We start from the raw sequence: 11,412 nt of genomic DNA, 5'->3' as shown, positions 1-11,412 counted from the left end.
AATGTGATTTATTATATTATGCATGCTATTACTGTAAATTGCCCAGACCTTGTGATAGGCGATTAATAAATTTTAAATAAAAAAAAAAGTCTGCAATCCTTATTGCTTCATCAGATTTTACAGGGATTATTCAACCTCTTATCGGGGTCACAACTGACCTTTCAAGTTCTCAAAGCTGTGAGTGACCCATCCTCAGCACAAATTTCTTAAATAACTAAAATAAATAAATAAATAGTACAAGTAAAGCTTTATGTTGGCAGCTGCAGATATTTAGGCTTAGAGCGCCATCTGGTGGACTTTCGTATGTTACCATCTGGTTTAGTTGGCAGTTTACAGATATTTAGGCTTAGAGCTCCATCTGGTGGACTTTCTTATGTTACCATCTGGTTTAGTTGGCAGTTTACAGATTTTTAGGCTTAGAGCTCCATCTGGTGGACTTTCTTATGTTACCATCTGGTTTCGTTTTCCTTGAATTAGAGTTATTTCCTTGATTGTATTGATTTTACTTGTCTGAGGTGTCTGTCAGCGCCAAATGGCATTGCTGGAATTATTTGGCTGGCTTTCTAAATCATTCCAGCAAGGCCACTCGGCGCTGGTCTGTGAAGCGAGTGTATTCAGGGAAAACGAAACCAGATGGTAACATAAGCAAGTCCACCAGATGGAGCTCTAAGCCTAAAAAATCTGTAGCTGCCATTAAGTTGGGCTTGAACAAGGCTTGAAGCTCCGAGATTCTTCAAGCAGAACAGATACTGTCTTGAGAGTGAGGTCCTTGAGGGTAGCTTTTTTCAGAGGTTCAAAGGGCGGCCCGACAAGAATTTGGAGGACCAAATTCAGACTCCACGAGGGGCATAAATTGCGGAGCAGAGGCTTCACATGCTTTACACCCCTCAAGAACCGGACCACGTCCGGGTGTGCTGAAAGGGGAGATTCCTCCCGATGAGAAATGAGAGCACCCAGGGCTGCCACCTGCACTATAAGGGAATTGTAGGCTAATCCCATCTCCAGCCCTCGCTGTAAGAATGACAAAATATGAGCTATGGTTGCATTACGTGGAGAAAGCTGAGTGGTCCGGCCTAGGACATGGAGGTGGAGGTCTTCCTAACCTTGAGAAGAGTGGAGATAACCACCTCTGGATACCCCCGTCTCCTCAGTCGGCGCCGTTCAAAAGCCAAGCCGCTAGACAGAAGCGATCTACCTGGTCGAAAAATACTGGCCCCTGCTATAGGAGATTCGGCAGATGCCCCAGACGAAGCGGGCCGTCCACCGCTAGGTTGACCAAGTCTGTAAACCACGGCCGTCAAGGCCACTCCAGAGCCACTAGAATCACGGGTCCCCGGTGACTCTCTATCCTTCGTAGTACCCCTCCCACCAGAGGCCATGGCGGGAAAACATAAAGTAGGACATCCACGGGAGGACTAGCACATCGACACCCTCGGTGCCGCATTCCCTTCTGTGACTGAAGAAGCGCGGAGCCTTCGCGTTTCTTTGTGTGGCCATCAGATCCAGATGGGGAGTCCCCCATCGCGTGACGAGTAGTGATACTGCCTCCTGGGACAGTTCCCACTCAACGGTGTCTAAGCGCTGGCGACTTAAGAACATTGTCCACCCCCGCTATATGAGATGCCACCAGATGAGACAAGTGGAGCTCCGCCCACGGCAATAGCTTGTTTGTTTCCCGAGCGACATGGAGACTTCGTGTCCCCCCACTGACGATTGATGTACGCCACGGTCGTCGCGTTGTCGGAGAGGATCCTGACTGCTCGACCTTGGACTAGGGGAAGAAAGCGCTTCAGTGCCAAACGAACTGCTCTTGTCTCTAGACGGTTGATCGGCCACGCTGCCTGAACTGGTGTCCATTTCCCCGTGCGTCGACTGGCGACTGCACACTGCCCCCCAGCCGGCGAGGCTGGCGTCTGTCGTAATGACCACCCACTGCGGAACCTCCAGGTCCACCCCTCGTAGCAAGTGATCTAGGTTGAGCCACCAGGTCAGGCCGTCCCTGGCTAGGGGTGGTATTGGCAGGCGAGCCTGAAATTCCCGAGACGCCGGTTTCCAATGGGAGAGTAACACTCTCTGCAATGGACGCATGTGGGTAAATGCCCGTGGCACTACATCTATCGTGGAGGCCATGGAGCCCAGCACCTGGAGATAGTCCCAGGCTGTGGGAAAATGGAGGTCCCGAAAGCGCTGAACTTGAGTGAGGAGAGATTGGGCCCGATCCAACCGGAGAGAGACTGTGCCCACTTTGGTGTCGAAATGGGCTCCCAGAAAGTCGAGTGACTGTGACGGAGTGAGGCAGCTCTTGGCAAATTTGACGATCCAGCCGAGCGATTGGAGGAGGAGGAGTAATACTCTGTCCACCGAGTGCTGGCACAAGTCTCTGGACTTTGCCCAGATGAGCCAGTCGTCCAGATAGAGATGGACCAGAATTCCTTCCCTCTGTAGAGCTGCCACCACCACTACCATTACCTTGGTGAAGGTACGAGGAACGGTCGCTAGACTGAATGGCAAAGGAAGTGCTGATGCTCCTTCAGGATGGGATATGAAGATAAGCCTCAGACAATACCAAGGACGCGAGGAACTCTCCCCGGTGCACCGCGGCAATCACTGAGCGCAGGGTTTCCAACCTGATGTGTGGTATCTTGAGAGGCCTGTTGACCATCTTGAGATCTAGGATTGGTCGGAAGGAGTCTTCCTTCTTGGGGACTATGAAGTAGATGGAATAATGGCAGAACCCTTGTTCCTGCACCGGGAAAATGGCCCCCAAATCCAGAAGCTGATCCAGCATCTATTTCACTGCGGACTGTTTCCTGAGCCCGCATGGGAGAAGACAAGGGTCGAGCAAATTCTAAAGTATAGCCATGCTGTAGAATATCCAAGACCCACTGGTCTGAGGTGATTTTGACCCACTCCTTGTAAAAGAGGGAAAGACGTCCTCCTGTCCTGGGAACTGAAGAGTGGGCCAGCAATGTTTCATTGGGTAGGTTATGAGAGAGCGCCCTTCCATCTGCTGGAGTCAGAGAAATACTGAAGGTTTACAGAGGGCGCACCAGGTTATGAGAGAGCGCCCTTCCATCTGCTGGAGTCAGAGAAATACTGAAGGTTTACAGAGGGCGCACCAGGTTATGGGAGAGCGCCCTTCCATCTGCTGGAGTCAGAGAAATACTGAAGGGTTACAGAGGGCGCACCAGGTTATGGGAGAGCGCCCTTCCATCTGCTGGAGTCAGAGAAATACTGAAGGGTTACAGAGGGCGCACCAGGTTATGAGAGAGCGCCCTTCCATCTGCTGGAGTCAGAGAAATACTGAAGGTTTACAGAGGGCGCACCAGGTTATGGGAGAGCGCCCTTCCATCTGCTGGAGTCAGAGAAATACTGAAGGGTTACAGAGGGCGCACCAGGTTATGGGAGAGCGGCCTTTCATCTGCTGGAGTCAGAGAAATACTGAAGGTTTACAGAGGGTGCACCAGGTTTTGAGAGAGCGCCCTCTCGGTTTTTGCTCTGTCTCCATCTGCTGGAAGGGGGCGGGGGGGTAACAACCCACGGTCTGGACTGATCTGTAAGGAATACTTTTCTTTCATTTGCTATGTTGTTATCTTTACATGAAATACTCGGTCCCTGCCGCAAAGAGTTAAGGATTTAAGCGAGTCCTTGGGGTAGCGGGAGGTAAGTGACTGTGTCAGTGGCAGAAGTGTGATCTGAAACCAGGGGGCTTGTCTCCCCGGTCACTGCTGCTGTAGGGAGAGGCTTCCTGCCAGGATCACAGGCCCTTTTTCTCTTTGTTCTTTGCTGGGAAGTCATTTCTTCCCCCCCCCCTGGCTATCTTAATACCTTGCACACTGTAGGAGGAAATGCAGGTTTGCGTGCAGGCAGAGCCGGGCTTCTCTCTTATTGTTACTGAACCAGCTCATGAGGAGGAGGGTGGGGGGGTGGTGGGAGACCGAGCTGCACGTGATGGGCCGGGCACGTGATCTCCTCTGCCCAGGATACAGGAAGTGGAGCGGTGCAAGGCATCGCTTCCTCCTGTCAGGGCTCCTCCACAGCAGGATCCGCGGAGGTGCGAGGGGGGGGAATTCGCCCTGGAAGCGTCCGCTTCTGTGACTGGGAAACATCTTTCAGGCTTGCAGAACTGGGATGAAGGGCTGGTGCGGGTGGAGACGGGAAATGGCTTTTTTTTTGGGGGGGGGGAGGGAGGGATGGAAGTGGGATATTTGTCCTTGTGGCTCCTTCCTTAACCTGCAGAGCTGGAGCTTGAGAGCCGAGTGTCACTCCAGGGAGGGGATAAGTAAATAACATTTCTGTGTTCATAGGCCACGGGAGTCTGACTGGGGAAAAGCTCTCCTCTGTTTTATCTACAACTGAAGGGAGCGGGGGGGGGGGGGGGGGGAATCGATCCCGCGAAACGCCTGCACCTGGATTTACGCATCTTAAGCAAGTCTGCTCTGCATCTGATGGGTAACGGGCACCTTTTCCCCCCTTCTCCCCCCCCCCCCTCCACAGGATGAGGCCGCAGCGCTCGCCCGCCTCGCCCCTGGCCGCCCTCCGCCTTCTCGCCCTGGCCTGCCTGGCCTGCCGGGCCGGGGCGGGCATCTCCTGCTATGGGGACAGCGGGCGGCCCGTGGACTGGTGAGTGCTTGGCGGTGTCGGTGGTGGCGGTGAACGATGTGAGGGAGGGAATGGGGAAAAAAAAAAAGAATAAACGGAGATCGCAGGCTGAACCCCCCCCCCCCCCCCGCCCCCGCCCGGCAAGCGATGCCCTGCCCCAGGTTACGAGGACTCTTTCTCTCTGGTTTTTGTTTTTTTTTGTGCATTTGAGTAGCCCCCCCCCTCGTCCTCGAATCTCCTCTCCCGTGGAAGATCCCTCCTTCCCGCGCCGTTATTGAAGCCCCGTGGAGATATTCCAAGCATTTCCGCTTCCTTCCCTCCGCCTCCTACAAATCCAAGCGCTTGGGGGTGGTCCCCGTCTTTCTTGCCTTCTTGGGTTAGTGGCCCGCTCTCCGGGCTAGGCCCGTGGATTTGCCATCGGAGACGGGACAAGTTTACATAAAACGTGGTCTTTCACAAATGCTTAACCGATACGATAAACATCACGGGCTACACCGTTCTGCGGGAGAGGGCGCGGCGCGGGTCCAGACGCCGCCGCGCCGAGAGAGACTTATAGAGGGGGGGGGGGGAGACGTCCTGCGCTGCAGATCCCAGGATTCAAAGAGGATGAGGCCCGGGCCCGGTTAATCCCTTGCCTGAACCGTGACGCCTCCTCCCTTGCAGGTTCATCGTCTACAAGCTGCCAAAGCTGGAGAAGACGTCCCTGGAAGGCGGCTTGAGGTACATGTACCAGGACGCCAGGAGCGCTGGCTGGCAGGCGGGGAAGGCCCTGATTAACAGCACAGAGGGGGCGGTAGGGCGCACCCTACAGCAGCTCTACGGGAGCAGAGGCACCCGGGTAAGGCTCTGGGACTGGCAGGATCGGGTCGAGGATCTGTCGCCGGTGGGTGCGGGTCGGGTTTATTAGCACTGCCGGCTTTAGAAAAGGGGGGGGGGGGGGGTGCATGTGTGCTTGAGGGGGGGGGGGGGGGGCGGGATGAGGGGAAAAAGGTTCCCAGGCCGGCATTAACGTCCTCGACCCTTCTCGTGGCCTTCTCTGTACCCCTGAAGTGCCCTTTTTCCGTCTCTCTTTCAGAAGGAAGATGTGGCCCACGTGCTGTACAACGACCAGCCCCCCGCGGCATTCGACCCCAGCAACGGTGGGCACACCAAAGGTGAGGCCGGCGCAGGGCAACGCCGTCCGCTCCCCTGGGAAGCCCAGTGACGCCACAGAAACACCAAAAAAAAAAATACATATTTTTAATTAGGGTTTAAAAGTCTGCAGGACCCCCTCCGGGATTCATAATCTGCAGGAATTTAATGCGTCGTGTCTGTTTTCTCTCTTTCTCTGTTTGCGCACACGCGTGCGTGCGTTTGCATCTCAGGCGTCGTCCTCCTGGATAAAGCCCAAGGCTTCTGGTTGGTGCACAGCGCGCCTCACTTTCCGCCCCCGGCGAAGGAGGGATTCAGCTGGCCAGGGAGCGGCCGGCACAACGGGCAGTCCTTCCTGTGCGTCACCTACGCCTACCGTCAGTTCAAAGACATCGGTAAGCGTGACCGGCGAGAGCGGACCGTGCACGAGCGGCAGGGAGCGCTGCGGGGGGGGTGTGTACGTACGTACGTGGGGGGAGGGGGTCGATACAAAAAAATCCCCCCGAGAAAAACACCCCAAAACGGGGGAAAAAAAAAAAATCAGAACGCACGAAGGAAAAAAATTAGAGGAGGCCCACAGACAACAATTCTGGGAAATGTTTACCTGAGTTAGCAATCCCCAGAGAGAAAAGGTATGAAGTGTGAGTACTTCCCAGCCCCCTTAAACGGATCGAAGCCGAAGATCTCACGCAAGATGGAAAACGGACCCAAGAGAAGTGAAAGCTTCTGAAAGGGCACTGGGAAGAAGATGACTGCTCGATACTGGTGGTGAGGGGAGACTTCAGCTGTCCGAGTCTTGATGGGGGGGTGAACGTCGCAGCAGGACAAGCCAGGGAGGGAAAAGTTCCCAGACGCCATCAATGGCTGCTTCATGCAGCAAGGAAACAACGAGAGGGAAGGGGGGGCGACGACTGTGTCAGATCTGCTTCTCAGCAGATTGCAGGTCCTGCTGCTAGAGGTAGAGACGGTGGATCCGCTTGGCAAGAGTGAACTCGGCGCACAATAAAGCTCTGGAATTCATTGCCAGAGGATGCGGTTAAGGCGGTTAGTGTAACTGGGTTTAAAAAAAAGGTTTGGATAAGTTCCTAGGGCAGAGGTCCATAAACTGATATTAATCAATAGGGATTAGTAGCTTGGGATCTATTTAAGATGATTTGGATTGGCCACTACTGGACACCTGATGCTGGGCTTGATGGACCTTTGGTCTGACCCAGCATGGCAATTTCTTATGTTCTTATGAACATCATTACTGGAATTTGGACCAGGCTGAGAGCCGGCGGCAAGCACAAGCTGGTTGCTGAGTCCAGGTACTGGCTTGGCCGGAGACAAGGCTAGAGTTGAGGGCAAGGTCAGGACCGGAGGCAAGGGGCACGGCCTGGGAAAACATAGAGGGACTGGACTGGACAGGCAACAGGGAACAAGAAAACCCACAAGACTGGACAAGGTAACTCTAGTAGGCCCGGAGGCAACAAGGCAGGCCAGAGAGGCCCAGGAGGCCACGAAGCAAGGCAAGGAATCTTGGAAGGCTACAAGGTAGGAGCCAAGATAGGCCACAGAGCAAAGCAAGAGGCCAAGAGCGGCCACAAGGCAAGGCAGGAGGCCTGGGTAGGCTGCAAAGCAGGAAAGAATAACAAGAAGGAGATGGCCAGGTTAAAGAGCTGAAGTGACTCAATGAAGAGGCACCAAGACACTGGACAGGCTGTGTTAAGTAGGCCTGGGGCTCATCAGCGATGTGATAACTTGCACAGCTGGGAGCAGGGCTCGCTGAGGACCCCTGGAGGAGGGAGGGTGCATTGGCAGAGCTGTGTGTGAGGGTCTCAGTACTGGAACAGCAGGGGGTGCTGCAGGGCAGGAGTGAGGTGCATTGGTAGAGCTGTGTGTGAGGGTCTCAGTACTGGAATAGCAGGAGGTGCTGCAGGGCAGGAGTGAGGTGCATTGGCAGAGCTGTGTGTGAGGGTCTCAGTACTGGAATAGCAGGAGGTGCTGCAGGGCAGGAGTGAGGTGCATTGGCAGAGCTGTGTGTGAGGGTCTCAGTACTGGAATAGCAGGGGGGTGCTGCAGGGCAGGAGTGAGGTGCATTGGCAGAGCTGTGTGTGAGGGTCTCAGTACTGGAATAGCAGGTGGTGCTGCAGGGCAGGAGTGAGGTGCATTGGCAGAGCTGTGTGTGAGGGTCTCAGTACTGGAATAGCAGGAGGTGCTGCAGGGCAGGAGTGAGGTGCATTGGCAGAGCTGTGTGTGAGGGTCTCAGTACTGGAATAGCAGGGGGTGCTGCAGGGCAGGAGTGAGGTGCATTGGCAGAGCTGTGTGTGAGGGTCTCAGTACTGGAATAGCAGGGGGTGCTGCAGGGCAGGAGTGAGGTGCATTGGCAGAGCTGTGTGTGAGGGTCTCAGTACTGGAATAGCAGGGGGTGCTGCAGGGTAGGAGTGAGGTGCATTGGCAGAGCTGTGTGTGAGGGTCTCAGTACTGGAATAGCAGGAGGTGCTGCAGGGTAGGAGTGAGGTGCATTGGCAGAGCTGTGTGTGAGGGTCTCAGTACTGGAATAGCAGGAGGTGCTGCAGGGCAGAAGTGAGGTGCATTGGCAGAGCTGTGTGTGAGGGTCTCAGTACTGGAATAGCAGGGGGTGCTGCAGGGCAGGAGTGAGGTGCATTGGCAGAGCTGTGTGTGGGGTCTCAGTACTGGAATAGCAGGGGGTGCTGCAGGGCAGGAGTGAGGTGCATTGGTAGAGCTGTGTGTGAGGGTCTCAGTACTGGAATAGCAGGAGGTGCTGCAGGGCAGGAGTGAGGTGCATTGGCAGAGCTGTGTGTGAGGGTCTCAGTACTGGAATAGCAGGGGGTGCTGCAGGGCAGGAGTGAGGTGCATTGGCAGAGCTGTGTGTGAGGGTCTCAGTACTGGAATAGCAGGGGGTGCTGCAGGGCAGGAGTGAGGTGCATTGGCAGAGCTGTGTGTGAGGGTCTCAGTACTGGAATAGCAGGGGGTGCTGCAGGGTAGGAGTGAGGTGCATTGGCAGAGCTGTGTGTGAGGGTCTCAGTACTGGAATAGCAGGAGGTGCTGCAGGGTAGGAGTGAGGTGCATTGGCAGAGCTGTGTGTGAGGGTCTCAGTACTGGAATAGCAGGAGGTGCTGCAGGGCAGAAGTGAGGTGCATTGGCAGAGCTGTGTGTGAGGGTCTCAGTACTGGAATAGCAGGGGGTGCTGCAGGGCAGGAGTGAGGTGCATTGGCAGAGCTGTGTGTGGGGTCTCAGTACTGGAATAGCAGGGGGTGCTGCAGGGCAGGAGTGAGGTGCATTGGTAGAGCTGTGTGTGAGGGTCTCAGTACTGGAATAGCAGGAGGTGCTGCAGGGCAGGAGTGAGGTGCATTGGCAGAGCTGTGTGTGAGGGTCTCAGTACTGGAATAGCAGGAGGTGCTGCAGGGCAGGAGTGAGGTGCATTGGTAGAGCTGTGTGTGAGGGTCTCAGTACTGGAATAGCAGGAGGTGCTGCAGGGCAGGAGTGAGGTGCATGGGCAGAGCTGTGTGTGGGGTCTCAGTACTGGAATAGCAGGGGGTGCTGCAGGGCAGGAGTGAGGTGCATTGGTAGAGCTGTGTGTGAGGGTCTCAGTACTGGAATAGCAGGAGGTGCTGCAGGCAGGAGTGAGGTGCATTGGTAGAGCTGTGTGTGAGGGTCTCAGTACTGGAATAGCAGGAGGTGCTGCAGGGCAGGAGTGAGGTGCATTGGCAGAGCTGTGTGTGAGGGTCTCAGTACTGGAATAGCAGGAGGTGCTGCAGGGCAGGGAGTGAGGTGCATTGGCAGAGCTGTGTGTGAGGGTCTCAGTACTGGAATAGCAGGAGGTGCTGCAGGGCAGGAGTGAGGTGCATTGGCAGAGCTGTGTGTGTGTGAGGGTCTCAGTACTGGAATAGCAGGGGGTGCTGCAGGGCAGGAGTGAGGTGCATTGGCAGAGCTGTGTGTGAGGGGTCTCAGTACTGGAATAGCAGGGGGTGCTGCAGGGCAGGGGTGAGGTGCATTGGCAGAGCTGTGTGTGAGGGTCTCAGTACTGGAATAGCAGGGGGTGCTGCAGGGCAGGAGTGAGGTGCATTGGCAGAGCTGTGTGTGTGTGAGGGTCTCAGTACTGGAATAGCAGGAGGTGCTGCAGGGCAGGAGTGAGGTGCATTGGTAGAGCTGCGTGTGAGGGTCTCAGTACTGGAATAGCAGGAGGTGCTGCAGGGCAGGAGTGAGGAGCATTGGCAGAGCTGTGTGTGAGGGTCTCAGTACTGGAATAGCAGGGGGTGCTGCAGGGCAGGAGTGAGGTGCATTGGCAGAGCTGTGTGTGAGGGTCTCAGTACTGGAATAGCAGGAGGTGCTGCAGGGCAGGAGTGAGGAGCATTGGCAGAGCTGTGTGTGAGGGTCTCAGTACTGGAATAGCAGGGGGTGCTGCAGGGCAGGAGTGAGGTGCATTGACAGAGCTGTGTGTGAGGGTCTCAGTACTGGAATAGCAGGAGGTGCTGCAGGGCAGGAGTGAGGGGCATTGGCAGAGCTGTGTGTGAGGGTCTCAGTACTGGAATAGCAGGAGGTGCTGCAGGGCAGGAGTGAGGTGCATTGGTAGAGCTGTGTGTGAGGGTCTCAGTACTGGAATAGCAGGAGGTGCTGCAGGGGCAGGAGTGAGGTGCATGGGCAGAGCTGTGTGTGGGGTCTCAGTACTGGAATAGCAGGGGGGTGCTGCAGGGCAGGAGTGAGGTGCATTGGTAGAGCTGTGTGTGAGGTCTCAGTACTGGAATAGCAGGAGGTGCTGCAGGGCAGGAGTGAGGTGCATTGGTAGAGCTGTGTGTGAGGGTCTCAGTACTGGAATAGCAGGAGGTGCTGCAGGGCAGGAGTGAGGTGCATTGGCAGAGCTGTGTGTGAGGGTCTCAGTACTGGAATAGCAGGAGGTGCTGCAGGGCAGGAGTGAGGTGCATTGGCAGAGCTGTGTGTGAGGGTCTCAGTACTGGAATAGCAGGAGGTGCTGCAGGGCAGGAGTGAGGTGCATTGGCAGAGCTGGGTTGTGTGTGAGGGTCTCAGTACTGGAATAGCAGGGGGTGCTGCAGGGCAGGAGTGAGGTGCATTGGCAGAGCTGTGTGTGAGGGTCTCAGTACTGGAATAGCAGGGGGTGCTGCAGGGCAGGGGTGAGGTGCATTGGCAGAGCTGTGTGTGAGGGTCTCAGTACTGGAATAGCAGGGGGTGCCTGCAGGGCAGGAGTGAGGTGCATTGGCAGAGGCTGTGTGTGTGTGAGGGTCTCATTACTGGAATAGCAGGAGGTGCTGCAGGGCAGGAGTGAGGTGCATTGGTAGAGCTGCGTGTGAGGGTCTCAGTACTGGAATAGCAGGAGGTGCTGCAGGGCAGGAGTGAGGAGCATTGGCAGAGCTGTGTGTGAGGGTCTCAGTACTGGAATAGCAGGGGTGCTGCAGGGCAGGAGTGAGGTGCATTGGCAGAGCTGTGTGTGAGGGTCTCAGTACTGGAATAGCAGGAGGTGCTGCAGGGCAGGAGTGAGGAGCATGGCAGAGCTGTGGTGTGAGGGTCTCAGTACTGGAATAGCAGGGGGTGCTGCAGGGCAGGAGTGAGGTGCATTGACAGAGCTGTGTGTGAGGGTCTCAGTACTGGAATAGCAGGAGGTGCTGCAGGGCAGGAGTGAGGGGCATTGGCAGAGCTGTGTGTGTCTCAGTGCAGGAAGAT

At 55.7% G+C, this 11,412-nt stretch overlaps 1 protein-coding gene across 1 annotated transcript in view; it reads left to right on the top strand.

Annotated features, from left to right (window-relative positions):
• Positions 1-3,939: 3,939 nt before the first annotated feature.
• The window catches only part of LOC115082341 (deoxyribonuclease-2-alpha-like), a 10,878-nt gene continuing 3,405 nt past the window's right edge, over positions 3,940-11,412 (top strand). The window contains exons 1-5 of the mRNA XM_029586577.1: positions 3,940-4,054; positions 4,498-4,623; positions 5,266-5,440; positions 5,678-5,756; positions 5,967-6,194. Of these exons, the coding sequence (XP_029442437.1) occupies positions 4,499-4,623; positions 5,266-5,440; positions 5,678-5,756; positions 5,967-6,194 (607 nt within the window). The 5' untranslated portion in view covers positions 3,940-4,054; position 4,498. The remainder of the gene's footprint in view (positions 4,055-4,497; positions 4,624-5,265; positions 5,441-5,677; positions 5,757-5,966; positions 6,195-11,412) is intronic.

The sequence above is a fragment of the Rhinatrema bivittatum genome, unplaced genomic scaffold (assembly GCF_901001135.1).
Source record: "Rhinatrema bivittatum unplaced genomic scaffold, aRhiBiv1.1, whole genome shotgun sequence".
Lineage (NCBI taxonomy): Eukaryota > Metazoa > Chordata > Amphibia > Gymnophiona > Rhinatrematidae > Rhinatrema > Rhinatrema bivittatum.
Note: the sequence above shows the minus strand (reverse complement) of the source record. Positions and strands in the feature narration are given on the sequence as shown.